The following is a 16,504-nucleotide window of genomic DNA, read 5'->3' on the forward strand; positions in this document are numbered from 1 at the left end:
CTCGAGAGTGCAACATTCATTCAACTCGAAAAGACATGCCAGGTAATGTTCATTACCGCAGAATACTAGCACAGAAAACATACATGAAACACTACTAGATGCAACACTATTGCTGACCATTACTGCGAGAAACAAGTGTACTTGATACCGGAATACTCTGTATCAATTATAATCTTCCCAAAATGTACTTGCACCCTGAAGTGCAACAGTCAACTCTCAGAAAAGACCAGATGGTGTTTTTACACGCACCATATGGTACACAGATGTGATATGTACTATTGTAACGCCTGCTGCATTTCTAGTGAAATAATAAAAAAAATAAATAAAAGATTTCAGCAGTATTTTGTATATCATTCGTGTCAAATCTTTTAATGCTGGGACAACACTGCTTATTCCAGAGAGCATGATACCTTTTACCAATCCAGCGTGTGTCACTTACAGTGGAAAAAATCAATTATTGGGAATCCGAACTGAAAATATAGTTCAACATTCATCGCTCACCTTTGTCTCAGAAATTCCATTCCAACTAAAGGTTATCAATATTGATGCTTTCTTCCCGCACAGCACTGAAAACCCACATAGTTCTTATTTTGGGCCCTCCATCAATATGATATACTTAAGATATGTGTGCATTTTTCAGCTACAGAAAAGTACAAAATGTCCTGCATACTAACTATTTAATTAAACTATATCAATTATGTATAAAATTTCAACAACCAAAAGAAACCTCAGCCTTCTTTTTATTCCACATAGCTTTTTTCTCCAAGTAAAATGAAAGAAAAACACATCATCTTAGGGACCTGGTCTGATACAATTTGCAAACAATCAAACACAATTATAATTTTTTTGAAGAAAGCAAAAAACCTCCACGAATAAAGTGATCATGTTCCTGCTATTCTGTTTTACAAATATATGTATGTACAGCGTTTCATTTTCAGAGGTGACACAACAGCAACATTAATTTCTCCAAAGAGCAGGAGAGGTGGCTTGTGGTTGCAATGAGCGTTCCAAAATGGAGTGTTTATTTCAGTAGCTGTGTTCTAACCTTGTAATAAGTGGCCAGAGGACTTCATTATTTTCTGTATGCTCTGTGTCCCAAACATGCATAGCTGGGGAACTTCCTAGCAAAAACATCCCTTAAAACTCTCTCAACTGATGTACTCTTCATTACTTACTTCCTTGCTACAGTACCACCAAAGGGCAGTCAACACAATAAGAATGTAATTCTGTTCCTTTTAGTTTTTTCAGTACTATTACCTTGGACATGACACCACTGAATTATGACCAAATGCATAGACACCAGTCAGAGTAATAATTACAATATGAAATGGGTCAACAAAGCAGAAACCAATAAACCACAACCAGATGCTGACTCTCTATCACAGAAATCGTGTCATACTTCACACTCTGGCAAAGCCCTCCTATTCTAAATCATGTACTACTGGGTTTCTCCCTTGAAAAGGCCTCTTCAGTCAAAAGCAATGTCCTGATTTGGCAGAGTGGAGCAGCAGAATTAAAGATTCAGCTCTTAGCCCCTATGGAAAAGGTCATTCAATATCCTGACTCTCCAGGAATGAAGAGGGGAGATTTTAGTCCAGCATGGGTATGGAACAAAATTCTAGCTGAGATACAACAAGGATTCAATCAATGACATTTATGCCGCAAATACAATATACTTGATCTCAAGCAGCCACGACGATACAATTCTCCTTTTATGAAACAAACTTTCCATATAATGTCGTGTATAGTTTATTTTGATCATTTTTCATTTTGCAAAGCACCATCTTTCTAAATTACCATGTTGAGACTAGCCCACAAAAACAACACCATTCCCACTGTTCTGCAATTTTTCATTTGCATATTAAGTTATTCTTCTGTCTACTGCAGCAAATCTGCATTTACCAGGCACCTGCTCCTCCATTATGATAGAATACGGAAAATTACGGGAGCAATGAAGCTAATTAAATACCATTGGCACCTCTACAGAAACACCATGGGAGATATTGGATTCTCAAGCGACCATACAATATGCAGCTGCTCATCATCTGTATCAGCTATACACACAAGACTGAACTAGAGGGTATCATGAATTGGAAAAAGCAGCATAATTCTAATTTACTTAACCCCCCCACCCCTCACTTTACGTACAATCAGCAGCATTTCAAATGTTTGCAGTTTCTTGGACAAATGCTGAATGTGTATGTATAGCACCACCAGTTGGTGACATCTTGCAGCTTGGGAGAGCCAAAGTTCTGAACTATCAGCAGACAGATCAGCCTGTCTGGAGGGCTAAGTGAAACTTTAAAATACATTTTTAAAATGTGAAAGAAAAAACATTATTTGTGTTCTGTTCTCATGTGATTACCCTGAACAAAAGGTTGCACAGTGAATACTGTACCAGTTTATTTGGCACTGCGTAGATCTTGTTGTTGACTGGACTCCTCCCCTGCCTTTCCAAAGACTGATAGATGTGGCCTTCATCGGGATCCGAGAGCACATTTCTTTCTACCTCTTCCTCTTCTTCATCATCATCTTCATCATCATACAATCCAGCAATTTGTTCGGGGGAAGGCAAGCGTGGCCTGACAACCTCAGACTGAGACCACCGACTCCTGACAGAAGGCATGCAAATGTTCCGAAATTTAATTGGTTTGATGTAAGGTCATTATTATACTATAATTATAAAAGGCCGTTATTCATTCCGTTATAGCATCATTGTTCCAGTGTACACCACTGGCACATACTCACCTTGTGAACTCGGCAGTACTGGCATAGGGCTCCAGAGCAGTCCAGTTTTCAGAATGAGAGCATTCACTCTCGGAGTAAGACCTCTGTCGCGGCGGAGGGATGGCCACTGTGCGGCCAGTTAATGACGAGGACAAAATGGCAGCAGCCAGCGCAGATCTATAATAGTTATTTTGAAAGAATACAATGAGGGATCAGTTTAATTACATGAGCTACAAATAAATAAAAAAATAATGTCATGCTTGTGTTTGGTAAATGATAAATGGTGACTGGTGATTTACTTCTTTTACTTCAACAAAATGTATCTATATTAAAGCAAAATTGTTCTACCCATGTCTGTTAGGGGGAGGGGGATTAGAGTTTCTGCCCTACTTTTTAACTTTTCTTTTTTAACTTAGGTGAATTTTCAGGTATCATGACAACAGCATGAAAAAGTGCCACTTGTGAAAGGAAGAGAAAACATGATACGACCAACAGTTAAAGAGGGCGAGAACACCGGATACCTGGGTCGTTCTGGAGAGGGGTATGGACTGCGAGGGGGAGGGGTGCGGGGAACTGCTGGTCTGGGGGCAATGGTGGCGGCGGGGATCAAGCCATGAGCTATGTGCTTCTAAATAAACCACATAGAACCTCATCAGTGAAAAGTTATGAATGGAAACATGCCGCAGTTCTGCTAATGAGGTTAAAATGAAAATTTCAGTCATGTCGTGAAACCCCCCACAAAATTGAACGAAATAAAATATGAATGTAGCAGTCTAATAGGCTACACATGCAACAGGTAGTTATAGGTTAATCTCAAGCTTCGTATATTGGGCACAACCAAAGACATTAGCTATCTATCACTAGCTAAATTAGCAAAGTTAGTTTAACATATCTAATGTAGCTTGCCATGCAAAACAAATATTTCGCGAAGAACTATATTTAAAATAAAAACCCATGGTTCTATGTTATCAAATGTTAACTAACACGCTACAGTTAGCCGTGGGTTGCAATTTATACTACATGAACTACTTGACTAATTTATTTACCTTGCTATCTAGGGGCTAATGTTAGCCATCTATCATTTCCTAGTGCTGTTGCTACAACACGCACCGTAGATAGTTTCTATAAGCAAGGTAGTTAAGGTAAGCTAGTCTAAGTGGTTAATTTGTGAAAAAGCTGGCTAACGTTAAATTGTAGCTGACGTCTGTGCGTTTAGTGAAAACTCACAAATGGCACTTTCTCATTTCTTCTGAAGCTGAGTTTAGACATCATCCTTGCAAAAATGAAATCTTCTTGGGTGGAATGGTTTTGTAATAATATCGGTTAGCGTTAGTTAACGTTTACCAGCAATACCAACTTTCGGTTAAATGTGACATTGCCTTTACTTCCACAGTCCAAAATAATGAATGGACAGTTGTCTAAGATATATAAATAACTAACGAAACGAACAAGCTAGCTTGCTGCTACTTCAGGCTGAGTTTACAAATATTTCAGTTTCTAGACGCCATATGTTCTTATTCACATTCTTACAACAGTCGATGTTATTGGTTTAGCTAAATGCAATAGACCAATCACGGCTTCGTTTCAAATCTCTTAGCAACGCCATTTGTTTCTTCGCTGAGCCCAATCATTCAAAGTCTACTGTAAACACGAAAATATGCTTCATTGGCTACCACCCATACGGTCTATAATACAATCACAGAGATTATGATATTCGTATGGTCAGAAATATAAGTAGCTAGGTCTAATTTAAAGTTGGCCACGACTTGACGTGTGTACATCTGCAGTAGTGCGTAATTCCGACGGATCTCTTGGGCATCAAAGCCAATTAGGTCAATTCACAGTAACGTTACAGAATATAGACTAATTTAGACCAGACAAGTTAATATATACGTCAGCCAGTTAGATCAGCTAATGGAATGCGTAAATGGAGCGTATTTATCCCAAATTAACTTGGTAGCTAGCCAGCGCTAGCTATGTATAGGTATGGGGCATGCCGCCCCACCAAGCCAGGGATGGCATACCTGCCATCCCAACTAGCTAGATAAAATAGCTATGATACTAGTCACTGATTGGAATGGCTGGTATTCCATCCCGCCAAGTTACGCCTTGGTGGGGCGGTTACGTATACAGTAGGGCTAGCTACCTACAATAGCGAATGTAACTTCAAGTACCGAACTTACAGCTAAGTTAGGCTCCATTTTTTTGTTGACCCGACTTGGATCTTAAACGGTTCGTTATGAAGCAGACGTGTCCAAAATGGATATACCGGTGTAAAAATACCCGTGTGTCGATTCAAAACATTTCCACCAGGGGGGCCTGTAACACAATTATTCAAACGTTATCAGCGGATATGTGCTGAATGGTTTTTGTTTCCTCTTTGAATCTGGTGGTTGCTTATGGAAACAAGAAAGGAGAAAACAAGCAAGAAAAAAAGAAGTACCATAAGAATGGTACAGTTTAAATGATGGACTTCTAATTTATAAACAAATGTGGAAAACATCCTTTCTGTGATTTTTAAAATGCATTACAATTATAATGTAATGTATGTTTTAGGTTTAACACATCTATGCCAATTTCAGGCTAGCATTTGATTCAAGAACTGATACGTAATTTATGATCATGATATAAAACAATGGGTCATATATTTAATTAGAAGACAGGTACATTAAGTCTCGCACAACAAAATGCACAGTGGTGTACTTGCTAAATCAAGTGGTCTAATTAATAGAATTTTTTCATCAAATATTTTCAACATTTTGCTGTGAGAGGTGAGCTAGAGAGAAGGCTCTGGGCCTTATTCAGAGATGACCCTAGGCCTTCTCTGACACATCCCCAGCATTGTGGGAACTATGGCGCAAGAAAGCTGCTTAGGTGCCTCTATGACATAATGACACTTTTTTTGTGATAATTTCTAAGAACTTGTAAATCTGCCTCACCATTGACTTGGTATGTGTGTGCTACACAAACTAAATAACTTCCCGTCAGATTTATTTCCAAAGTTAAACATTGAAATGATTTATAAGTTTTAGCTGGGCATGTGCAATAATCAGTTATTGCTTTTCAGGGGACAGCACAGTTCCCTTTAACTTTCAAAAATGTATTTTATCAATCAGAAAATTTCTGTTATTTACAACATATCCAGAGAAAGTTATTTTTTTCTCACGTTTAGTTGAAAATGACTATAGCTTAATGTATTTAAGTCCCTTCAGTACAGCACAGTAAAAAAAAAAAAGATGCCTGTGTTAGTACATAAAGCAAAATATACTAACACAGGCAACATTTCTTTTTTTAGAACTTTGCTTCATCTTTGCTTTGCTTCATCTCCTGCGCAGGGCAGGAGAGACATGGGAAGTCATAGGAGGTGAGTCAGTGCTCTACAGCGCCCATTTGGAGGGAGTCAAAGGGCAGTGCTGCGTGCCAGACTCTGAGCTTTCTCACTGCGCAGTCCATGAAGCCCAGCCACTCTGACATCAGCCCTGGCTCTGCAAATCCCTCTCTTTAATAATCAAGCCGTTCTGTCCAGCCCACAATAAGGAGTGGAATCTGCGAGCAATTTAAAATCCATTAGGTTTCTGCAGGACGCACAAACACTGTTGTAACACTGTTAGCGGACAGGCCGGGAGTTTGTGAAATATGGGGAGAATTTGAGGATGCTGTATTTTTTTTCTTTTTTTTCTTTTCTGTCATACATCTACAGGGGAGAAAATCCATTTCCCTGTGTACTGTAGAGCTTGACTGCCTTTCCATCAAACAATTCCATTTACAGAAAAAAGTGTGGCATCCATGTGCTTCTCATTTTAGCTTGGCCTCCATTCATAATGCTTTTTTTTTTTTTTTTTTTGCTTTCTAGACTGAAAATAACAGTAAGTCAGCAGTTTTTCAGGGCCGGAAACAATCCACTGTGGCTCTGGTTATTGGCTGAGGCCGGGCAGTTGAAAAGCTCAGATATCAGATCGAAGAGACAGCACGCAGTAATCTCAGATGGGATAATCAGACCGACGACTTCATCTCCGTCACATGACAGTCTTAGCCCTGCACAATGTGGGTGATGCACTCACATATCCCTAAAAAAAGAAAAACAGCAAAGGGCATCTGGCTTTCCAGTGGGAATTGCCATTATTGATCATAAAAACTTTCAAGAAACTGAACTAAGGTCATTATGCTGAAGCAAAAAGATGAGACCCAATCCAGCACCCTTCCTGTCAGTAGCATGTATAAGGAGAAAACTCACAACCTAGGCCTACTTCCAGCTCTCAGGTTACAAAAGAGGAGACACTGGAGGATTTGAGAGACTAAAGGTTTAGCCCTATCCCAAGAAAACTATGTGTGTTTACTGTGCCTTGCCAATGAAAAAATATGTGCAACAATAGCTCCAAACCTGTGGTTTGGTCATTGAAAAGCAATGAGATCATTTTATACCATTATTTTGAAGTAATCTGCTTACTGGCTGTGAAAGAGGAAGTGGTCCTAAAAATAACAGTCCTGTACTCAATGATATAGTGAGTGGCTGCCATTGTAACACCTTCTTTGCTCCTGCCTGCTCGTGTTAGTTTAAGAAAAATCATAAGGATGAAAATGTATTTGTGCGGGTACTGTTTTTTTGCAGACATTCTCATGTGTAAAACATACCCTTTAGATTCACTATTACCTTAATATCACTTGATAAAAAAACAAAGAATTGAAGTTGTGCTATACTTCTCATACATATGCACGGAATATTTCAACAATTAAAGGAAACATCAAAAAGCTAGTCAAAGCAAAAGCTTATACTTCCCAAAGCCACAGAATAGATATGATGGAAAAAATGGGACACACTAAACTAAATAAAAAATGATAATAACCCAATTGAAAACAAAACGTTTGTTTACTTTAAGTATATACTGCAAAAAATCAGAATGAAAACATTAAATTTTCCACTTTTATTGAAATTTGTGTATGTGGTTACAGTTGAATTAAGGAAATGAAGTCATTAAAATGGGGTTTTCATAGCTTCATGCTGTGATACAGAGATACACTGCCTGACAAATTGCTAAGCAGAAAGGAAGAAAAAGGCCCAAGACCAACTATTATTTTTCTGAGCACCAAGAAGTACATGTGACAACCAATACGAACATCATATGCAAAAACAGAAGCAGTAATACTTTACACAATGATTTGATCCTATGTTGACAAAATGGTAAAATTTTACACAACAAAAAATATAGACAAAAAATATTTCATTCTACAATGGCACTTTGATAAGATTCATCAGCAAGTGAGACACAATACATTGGTACAGCTCTAGAGGCAAACATTTTATCATTCAAACAGCTATGTACTGGAATGCTCATTTGGTTTACCTGTCGCTACACTGAGAACAGCAACAAAGTCAACTATATCGGTTTACAAATATTTTCTGTTTTTCAGAGGTAAAGTAGACAAGAATGAATTAAAACAGTAAAACAATTCATAGTTTAAGAAATGAATAACTTCAGTTCCAAAAACAAATATCAACACTGGTTTTTACATTAAAAATGTCCCATTATACTAGGAAACAACAAACTATAAAATACAAGATTAAAAGGCTTACGAACATACAGGCAAAGTAACTTTTATTGGGTAATTCTTTTAGACAATATGATGAGCGTATGTACCTTATAAAACAGAGGACAGTATTTTGGACATGTAACAAAGAAACCAACATTTTAAACAGTATACCACAGAGAACCACTACAAATGTACAGACATGAAATACTTAAGATGTCTTATTAAAGTACATAAAAAGCTAAATATGAATACATTTATAGTTTTGTTTTAAGTCTTTTTGTATAAATAATTTGATTATCAAACGTTTATAATAATCTACCTTGTAGACAAAGAAATACTCTAACACTTCAGAAAGTGTTAGCAAAGGTAAAAATCTTTTCACAGGAGACAACAATAGTCTGATTGTGCAAGCTCAAACTTCAGCTCAGGTTACAAGATATTTCCAAGTGCCACCATACAGCTTGTTCTGTTGAGTCCTTAAAAAAGTCAAAAAAGCTTCCATTCTATATGCACAATATCCTTCATTGACAGCAATGTGACAGTAATTGTCAAGGTATTACACAGGGTGTGTCAGATGTGTTCTCTTATCCCTGCATCTGTTTTGGTGGTTTAAGCAACCTGGCACAGAAACACACATACCTGCACTTTCTTTTTTTATATATATTCAACAGTTTCCTACAAAAATGCAGGATCTCATACAAAATGTTCTCTAGTTCCCCAGTGCAGGCAACATTCCTTCATGTACAACTTGCATCCTCTACTTCATTAATACAGCATACACACAAAAAACAAAACAAAATAAGGTCAGCAACCTTTGGGGTGTGGCACTTGTCTAGTCATCATACAACATATTACTAACAATTACTTCCTTCACCTGACCCTATAAATATATTGGCAAACAATGAAACAATATACATTTTTTTCCAGTTAGGGTACCCCCACCATTGTAGTTAGTGTATTGGTACCTCCTCTCAATAAAGTAGATTGTAGGACTTAGCTTACCAGAACCTGCCATAACAGAGTCATGTTAAAAAAGCCCTATATCAAGCTCTCCTACTGTGCAAAACATAATCCTCCCCTTCTACCAATGTATTATTAAAGAGCAGCATGTGTCAACAGTGATGACGGAGAAAACAATTAGTACTGTTAAAATCTTTTCTTTCTTTTTTTAAACAGCAGAAGTGTTTTTTTTTTCCTTCAAATACAGAAGCCTGGTCGCTTATATTACAGAGGAATCCATGTACGTGCAATGCACCATCTAAGAGGGCGGGCCCTAGTAAAGTGCGCTTTCATTGGCGGAGTGTGGGAAGGTGGCGCACTGCTTGTTCCAGGGCAAGGTGCCGGAGTAGTCGGCGGTGGGCAGGCTGAGGGTGCTGGCACTCTTGTGTTTGTTCTTCAGGCCCCAGTTGAGGAAAGACAATTTCTTACTGACCTTCCTGGACTTAGTGCCCTTAGTGTCATTCTCATCGAAGTCCAGGCAAATCATGGAGTAGGTTTTGGGTAAGCCACAGTATGTGGCACTCTTGGTGGGCTGTGGGGTTCAGCACAGAGAGAGAGAGAGAGAGAGAGAGAGAGAGAGGTTAACACCGCCAGTTATGGAGGAGAACAGAGAAGCGCGGGGCTGAGCTGCTTGTTTTTACAGTGGCCTGCACGTTCGGCGAAGGGAAGGGCGTTTCTAATCCGTGTCCGTGGGAACTGGCTGTCGCAGGCACAGAGGAACAATGTGCGCGCACACCTGCTTTCGTAACTCAGATTGAGAAGAAAATACACGTTCTCTCGGAGGTCAGCGTGACGAGAAACGCAGCTGACAAGACGTTCCTGTGTGAGACTTCGACGCAAAAGACAACTGTGGGAAATTTATCTTGCTGGTAATTTGACAGCCAAGGTCAGGTTACACAACAGAGATCTGAAAACAAAGAAGGGATTGGAGGTTCAGATTTTGGGTGGAAGGGGAAGGGGGGGGGGCGGGGCTTACCAACGGGAGGCTGCCGTCCATCATGCTGACCACTCGGATGTCCACTCCCTCCTCCTCCGCATCCTTCAGGAGCCTCATCACCTCGCTCAGGCCCATCCACTTGCAGTCTGCGTCGCCGACAGCTACGATGTAGTCTCCCTCCTTTAGCCCGTCCAGCTGTTCACAGGAGAGAACAGTGAAGGGATCAACCGGGGGGGGTACACGGCCAGTCCAACGCAGCGACCACACCACCAAATCTCACCAGGGCCCCCAACAACAACTCACCATTACACATCAAATATTTACAGACAACAGCTTCTCTGCAGATTAACTCATTTAGTCTCGTCTCTTTTCCTCTCAAAGCTCCGTTGTGTTACAAATGTTTTCAAAGTGTTTTTTTTTTTTTTCAGGAAATTTTATTCTTCTGCAAACACAGCAGTGCAGGGAAATGGGATCATGAAAATCTCGCACAAAGATATTAAATTCTAGTTGTTGCTTTTTTCTTTTTTAAAAAGGAGGAAATGCCCTTCAATCGTAGGCAGTGAAAGAGACTGTAGACATTTCCTGCTTAAATTATGGAAGCGCAATACACTCCGTGAGAAACTATTTGGATTTACTAGCACAAATATCTCTGCTGTTCATTTCTGAACTGAGCTCGTATACTTTTTTTTTTCCCCCAAAAAAATTTAATGACACCAAAGGTGAAAGCCGCCCAAACGAAATCTGCTTGGAAAACAGCAATTAAAGAGCTCGCCAACAGTGAGAAAGATTGAGAACAGCCGTTATGTAACCTTGGTAATCCCTTTTTACATGCAGCCTGTTGGTTTTAATTAGGGCCTGGGTCTTTGTTACGGGCCATTAAGGAGCGAAAGGAAGGCAGATGCAAAGTTTTCAGGAGTTTTATTACACTAGCCATGGAAGGGGACCTCTAAATGTTGTTCTGCAAACCACGCCTGGTTATATGTTTCAGTCACCTCTTCCAGGATATTTTTTTTTGCTTTTTATGGGAAGCCATAATTTTAAAAATAATAATAAGTAAAGTAAACTGAGAAATTTAAACTATATGGATACTCCATGAAAGCTGATTCTTTCATTTAGTTTTTTGGTAACAGGGCAATAGAGAATATAAGAAATTTGCAATGACTTCCCTTCTGGCCCAGAAAAACTCAATTAAAAAGTGAGCTTAGCTTTCTGCAGACCATTCAGTAGAGCAAGCAAATCCAGGCCCTCCAGTGATGAAAATAAAAAACATGCATTGCTGTGCCTGCTCCAGGCAGGGTAGCTCTTTCAAAATCAAAAAATCAAAATCAAATCAAATCAAATGGTTTTAAGAACCCCCCCAAAAAATAACAAAAACACAGCAAAAACCATTTGGATTCAACGGCCTAACACTAACTACACTTCAGACCCCACAGGCTGCCAGGTCTGGAAGTTACTCAGTTCTGTCAGGTGATTGGTCTGTGATATTTCAACTCCTGATCTTATGTCACCCAATAGTCCCCCTGTGTGCAGTGAAGCTAAAGTGCCATGCAGGACCGCAGGACTGCGGGTCCGTCAGCGCGTGCGGGGGGCAGGACTGACCGCTGCGGGGCAGAGCGGGTCCAGGGACTGGACCTGGACGGGCGCGTCCCCCTTCAGCGTGAAGCCCAGGTCGAGGTCCTCGGGGCGCACGCGTATGGTGCGAGGGGCGGTCCACCTCTGCTTGGCCGAGAACACGGAGAGCGGGCCCTGGAACGCGGAATCAAAACCGTCACTATGGCAACTCACCATGGAGACGCGGGTTTTAGAAACAGCCGAGGAGGCGTGCTGGGTTAAAATGGAAACACCAAACCACCCAGTCAGGTCCTTATTACTAATCATTTTCACGCGAGCGCCAACCTTAAACATTAAAAATAGAAAAGCCCATATCTTGGAATAGAAAATTCCAGCTTGACCAGAATGAATATGTGTGACTAAGGGAAGTAGAATGTTATGAGCAATTCTGCATTGTTTTAGCGTAACCTGTAAGTGACTGGATACACTTGACTTGCAGCTAAAACACATATATCCTGGTATTGCACTGAGGTTACCTGTCAGTCAAAAAAAAAAAAAAACTCAGGTTCTCTGAGGCATCTCTACCATTACATAATGAAGACCAGTCATCAATGGGATTTAAAAATAAGCCTCAAAATAATATATATAATATTGAATATTGTCACAGATGGATGGCATCACAACTGCCTCCTACATAGAACCAGATATATAACCAGACATCGCAATTACACAGATAAACTCAAGAAGGGGCTGACTGTTGAGTAACTTCTGAAAGGCCAAACTGAAGATTCTCAACAGTCAGCTCCTTCTTGAGTTTCTCTGAGTGTAATTATGGCGTCAGGTATCATGGTGCTGTGCCTTTCAGGCCATACAGTACAGAGTGGTAGCCATCTCAATCCAGTAATAATCCCATAAAAGGAACTGCAATCTATGACACTCTGCCAAAACACTAGGCCAAAACCAGTTTATTTACACAAAGGGCATTAATTAAAATTCATAGTGTGTCATGTGTCATGTAATTCCAAAAATTCTAATTATGCACTCACATTACATACTCCAGATATCAAGAGCAACCACACACATTCATAAAGTTGCCTTTCCCTTGGTTAATCATGTTAGCACTTCAACACTCCGTATGCAGTATTCAAAAACAGCACACACGTTTGCTGGTTATGCTTTTGTCTTTTTTGGTCTTTCACTACATGTGGACGTATAGTACACATTTCAGTGCTGTTTTTAAATAATGCATTTTACTGTACACGGAAAAAAAGAGGACTGTTATTGGCAGGAATTAGTAGCCCACATACCAGCTTGTGGAAAAAGTCTTTGACTTTCACCTTGGTCGATACTGGCATTTCCAATTCAGCTTTGTGATCTGTTTTAGCTGAGGAAGATAAAAATAGAGGTTATCACCATTCTTTACAAACCAGAATTAATTATGTCATCCTCAGCAATGATGTGAAAGAGGCCATTTCCCATGTACCTAGGCTATTTGTCCTTTTGCCAACAGAAAATGCATATAAATCAAATTTTAATCATTCCAAAACTTGGCTAAAGCAGTCAATTGTGGTTAATTACATTGTTACATCAATTAATTTATCCAAGCTTAGTGCATTGCGAACGTATCTCATAACAGAGGCGTCTGTATAATTTTTTGGCTCCGCCCACTCACAGATGATGTCAGGGGCCTCCAGGTAGTCGATGAACTCGTCCTCGGTCTCGTTCTCCGCCAACTTGCCGAGCGAGCGCTTGTGGCTGGCCTGCAGGATGTCGCGCAGGACGTCCAGCTTGCGGAGGTGCCGGCACAGGCCGTGGATGCGCAGCGCCTCCTCGTGGTTCAGGGTGGCCTTGCGCAGGTGAGCCTTACCTGCGAGGAGAACGGCACGCGGGTCAGCGGGCGAGCCACGGGCCTCTCTCTCCGAACACACGGTTCAAAGCCATCTCAAAGGCTACAATGCACTGCAGCTTCAGATTTAAACTTCCGATTTCTAACTGCCGTTTCAGCCCGTGTTTCCCCTTTGTTATTCACCGAACGGCCAGTCTCACAGGTGGACAATCTCACGCCTGTCCACCTGTGCAGAATTCGGCTGAGCTCACCGATGCGCTGGCGTTCCTCTTTCTTCTTGAGGATATCGAGAGGGGAGTAGCCTTCGGGCATGGCGTCGTACAGCTGGGACAGGGCCTTCTCCTGCTCGTCCTCATCGTCCCTGTGGCTCACTGAACAAAAGACACGACCCACTGCCGTGATACTGACACAGGAACGGGACAACACAGACAAAAGGGCCTGACTGTGCCCCACTCATTCACCAAAACCGCACGGGCTTATGGCAGCAACACATAGGCTTGGTGGTATACAGCAATTCGAAGGGCAACTCAATCTGTAGCATTACAAGTGCAAGCAGTGCAGTATAGTGTCACAGTCCACAGGTTTTAAGTGCCCTTCAGTGGAAAATGCCACATTGTATGACTCATATCACGGTACGCTCGATGACATTTATACAATATACCACTCAACTGAGCAGGTGGTAGGAGTATAAAATTTCCACATCAATCTACTGCATAGCTCTGGTAAAGGTTTTTACAGGCTTAATTACGGAAACAGACAGCTACACCATTTCAGAGTAAAAGACTTGCTTGTTGGAGCTACAATATAGTGTTACATAACTGTTGTCTCCTTGGCACAGTCTCTGGCTCTTTTTGACTTTTCTGTACACCTTGAAACCGTTCTGACAGTCACAGAAGAATGACACTTCCTTTAAATACTTCACAACTGATAATCATATGTTTCCTCTGAGGAAATCAGCCTCTGGGTATAAGCCTCACTGGAGGCAAAAGAGCACAAAAACAAAGCTGCTTTCACTTCAGACTTCATGAAATACTGCAGATATCCCTAAGCCGCAATGAGATCATTATTGACCAATGGTGGAGCTGCCTTCTGCCATAACAGAGATTAACGAGTTCTCCAGCACTTACGCTCGTGGTCGAGGAGCGCTGTAGCCACAAAGTAGTGGCCAAGGGCGCGGTAGTGGTTGGTCTTCACCTGCGCCATGGTGGACCAGAAGAACGGGACGTTGTCTTTGATCGGGGCCTGGATCATAGACTGGTGGAGGTGGTCATATGTGTCTCCCACCTGTGGAGGTTCACATTTCAGACACGCACTTACAATAAGGTTTTATTACAGGGCAAGAATAGATGCACAGCTAATTTTATTTATGAGAGTAAAGTGGCAATATCAGAAAAAGCCTGTATTCTGAAGTAACCGTGTAGCCACTGAGCCTCATTGGCAGTTTAGTTTTCAGCCATTTCATATGATCAAAACATACACACACAAAATGGTGTAAAAAATGCGTGACGAAAGCGTGAAATTTGTTTCAAACGTGAAATTTTGAAATTTCTAAGCACGGATTCACAGTTGTCAACAAGTCGCAATGTGCTGAACGCAGCCAAGGACTTCAACGAGGAAATACTGGCACTTGGCGGCAGTCTGGTCTAACAGGTCCGCCATGTTCCCGCCCGCACGGGAGGTGCCAAAGGTTACCTTGGTGGCCTCCTGGGCCATTTTGAGGAGGGAGAGGAACTCGTTACGGATGCCAGGCAGGGCGGTCCTCTCGAACAGGCACTCCTGGGACTGGGCCAGCAGCATCTTGATCAGCATGCTGAGCATGGCTGGGCTCATGTCATAGCTGGGGGTGTGGGTGAACGTCTCCTTCAGGTGGTTCAGGACCCCTGTGGAACCGCACGCAAACACACACACACACACACACCATCTCAGTGAGTCCGGTAACAGGCAATCTCCCCCCCTACATTCACCATTTTGACAACAAAGCTTTGATAACAGGTAGATTTGCATGAATTCGCTTTTGTCTTTGATTTTACACATAATCTGAGCAAGTGAAATATGGATATTCTTGCTGAGCACACTCAACGTTTGATATAAATGGTCACAATTCTGTAATATTTTACTTTCTGATCTTTTTTTTTTTAATGGAAAATTCCTATTACTATGCAATCATACTATCATCCTGAAAGGCATTGTTGAGATTTTATAGGCACACGCAGGCACGCATGCAAACACGCAGGCACACTACACACGCACGCACACACACAAACACAAACACGCGCGTGCGCACACGCGAACACACACACGAACGCCTGCACACACACACACACACACAAACATTTTATTTCAGTCATGTTTCAATTATACAGCAGAATAATGAATGAATAATAAATCAGCACGAGAGTAAAGCCTTCCTTGCAATTATCATGTCATATTTTATGAAGCAGTGCAATCATTCTTTCATGAGTTGCCTAGCCTTTGGGGGAAAAACAGGTTCATATGGTGATTATGTTCATTCCTCCGGGAAAAATGCCATCTCACTTCCAGTGAGTAGAGTAGTTTGTTTAAGTTGAGAAGCAGAAAGCCCATAATCCATATCTGATCCATAGAGTGGGATAAAGCAGAAAACAAGCCTAACATGGCCTTCTCCTAACCATAAAACAAAAGCTCAATGCAAATTTTGAGAGTACTGAAAGGGTGAGCCATCCAAATTCAGTTTCAGACCAGAGAAAATAACAAAAACAACATTTGCACTTCAAATTGCACCACGGCAGATATTTTTTCAGGATGTAGACAAAAGTAGATAAAAATTTATGGGAGTGGTTTCATTTAACTGAAATGATCCTGTCCCTAACCCATTGCCTGGTTTATATTTTGAAAAGCCAATGGCACTAAATTGTGCTGCTAAAATACTCCCTCTA

At 40.9% G+C, this 16,504-nt stretch overlaps 2 protein-coding genes across 8 annotated transcripts in view; both read right to left on the reverse strand.

Annotated features, from left to right (window-relative positions):
- Positions 1 to 4,235, reverse strand: part of cep89 (centrosomal protein 89) — an 85,956-nt gene extending 81,721 nt beyond the window's left edge. For 4 of the 5 annotated variants that reach the window (XM_035396319.1, XM_035396318.1, XM_035396321.1 and 1 more), the window contains exons 1-4: positions 3,955 to 4,235; positions 3,249 to 3,355; positions 2,749 to 2,904; positions 2,399 to 2,612 (exon numbers count right to left, since the gene is read on the reverse strand). In XM_035396319.1, coding sequence (XP_035252210.1) covers positions 2,399 to 2,612; positions 2,749 to 2,904; positions 3,249 to 3,355; positions 3,955 to 3,999 — 522 coding nt within the window. In that variant the 5' untranslated portion in view covers positions 4,000 to 4,235. The remainder of the gene's footprint in view (positions 1 to 2,398; positions 2,613 to 2,748; positions 2,905 to 3,248; positions 3,356 to 3,954) is intronic. The other variant, XM_035396320.1, reaches the window with a different exon arrangement.
- A 3,395-nt stretch (positions 4,236 to 7,630) lies between these two features.
- The window catches only part of rhpn2 (rhophilin, Rho GTPase binding protein 2), a 29,037-nt gene continuing 20,163 nt past the window's right edge, over positions 7,631 to 16,504 (reverse strand). For 2 of the 3 annotated variants that reach the window (XM_035396347.1, XM_035396349.1), the window contains exons 8-15: positions 15,282 to 15,469; positions 14,717 to 14,873; positions 13,841 to 13,960; positions 13,416 to 13,610; positions 13,051 to 13,127; positions 11,792 to 11,938; positions 10,232 to 10,387; positions 7,631 to 9,787 (exon numbers count right to left, since the gene is read on the reverse strand). In XM_035396347.1, coding sequence (XP_035252238.1) covers positions 9,530 to 9,787; positions 10,232 to 10,387; positions 11,792 to 11,938; positions 13,051 to 13,127; positions 13,416 to 13,610; positions 13,841 to 13,960; positions 14,717 to 14,873; positions 15,282 to 15,469 — 1,298 coding nt within the window. In that variant the 3' untranslated portion in view covers positions 7,631 to 9,529. The remainder of the gene's footprint in view (positions 9,788 to 10,231; positions 10,388 to 11,791; positions 11,939 to 13,050; positions 13,128 to 13,415; positions 13,611 to 13,840; positions 13,961 to 14,716; positions 14,874 to 15,281; positions 15,470 to 16,504) is intronic. The other variant, XM_035396348.1, reaches the window with a different exon arrangement.

This window comes from Anguilla anguilla, chromosome 16, assembly GCF_013347855.1.
Source record: "Anguilla anguilla isolate fAngAng1 chromosome 16, fAngAng1.pri, whole genome shotgun sequence".
Classification (NCBI taxonomy): Eukaryota; Metazoa; Chordata; class Actinopteri; order Anguilliformes; family Anguillidae; genus Anguilla; species Anguilla anguilla.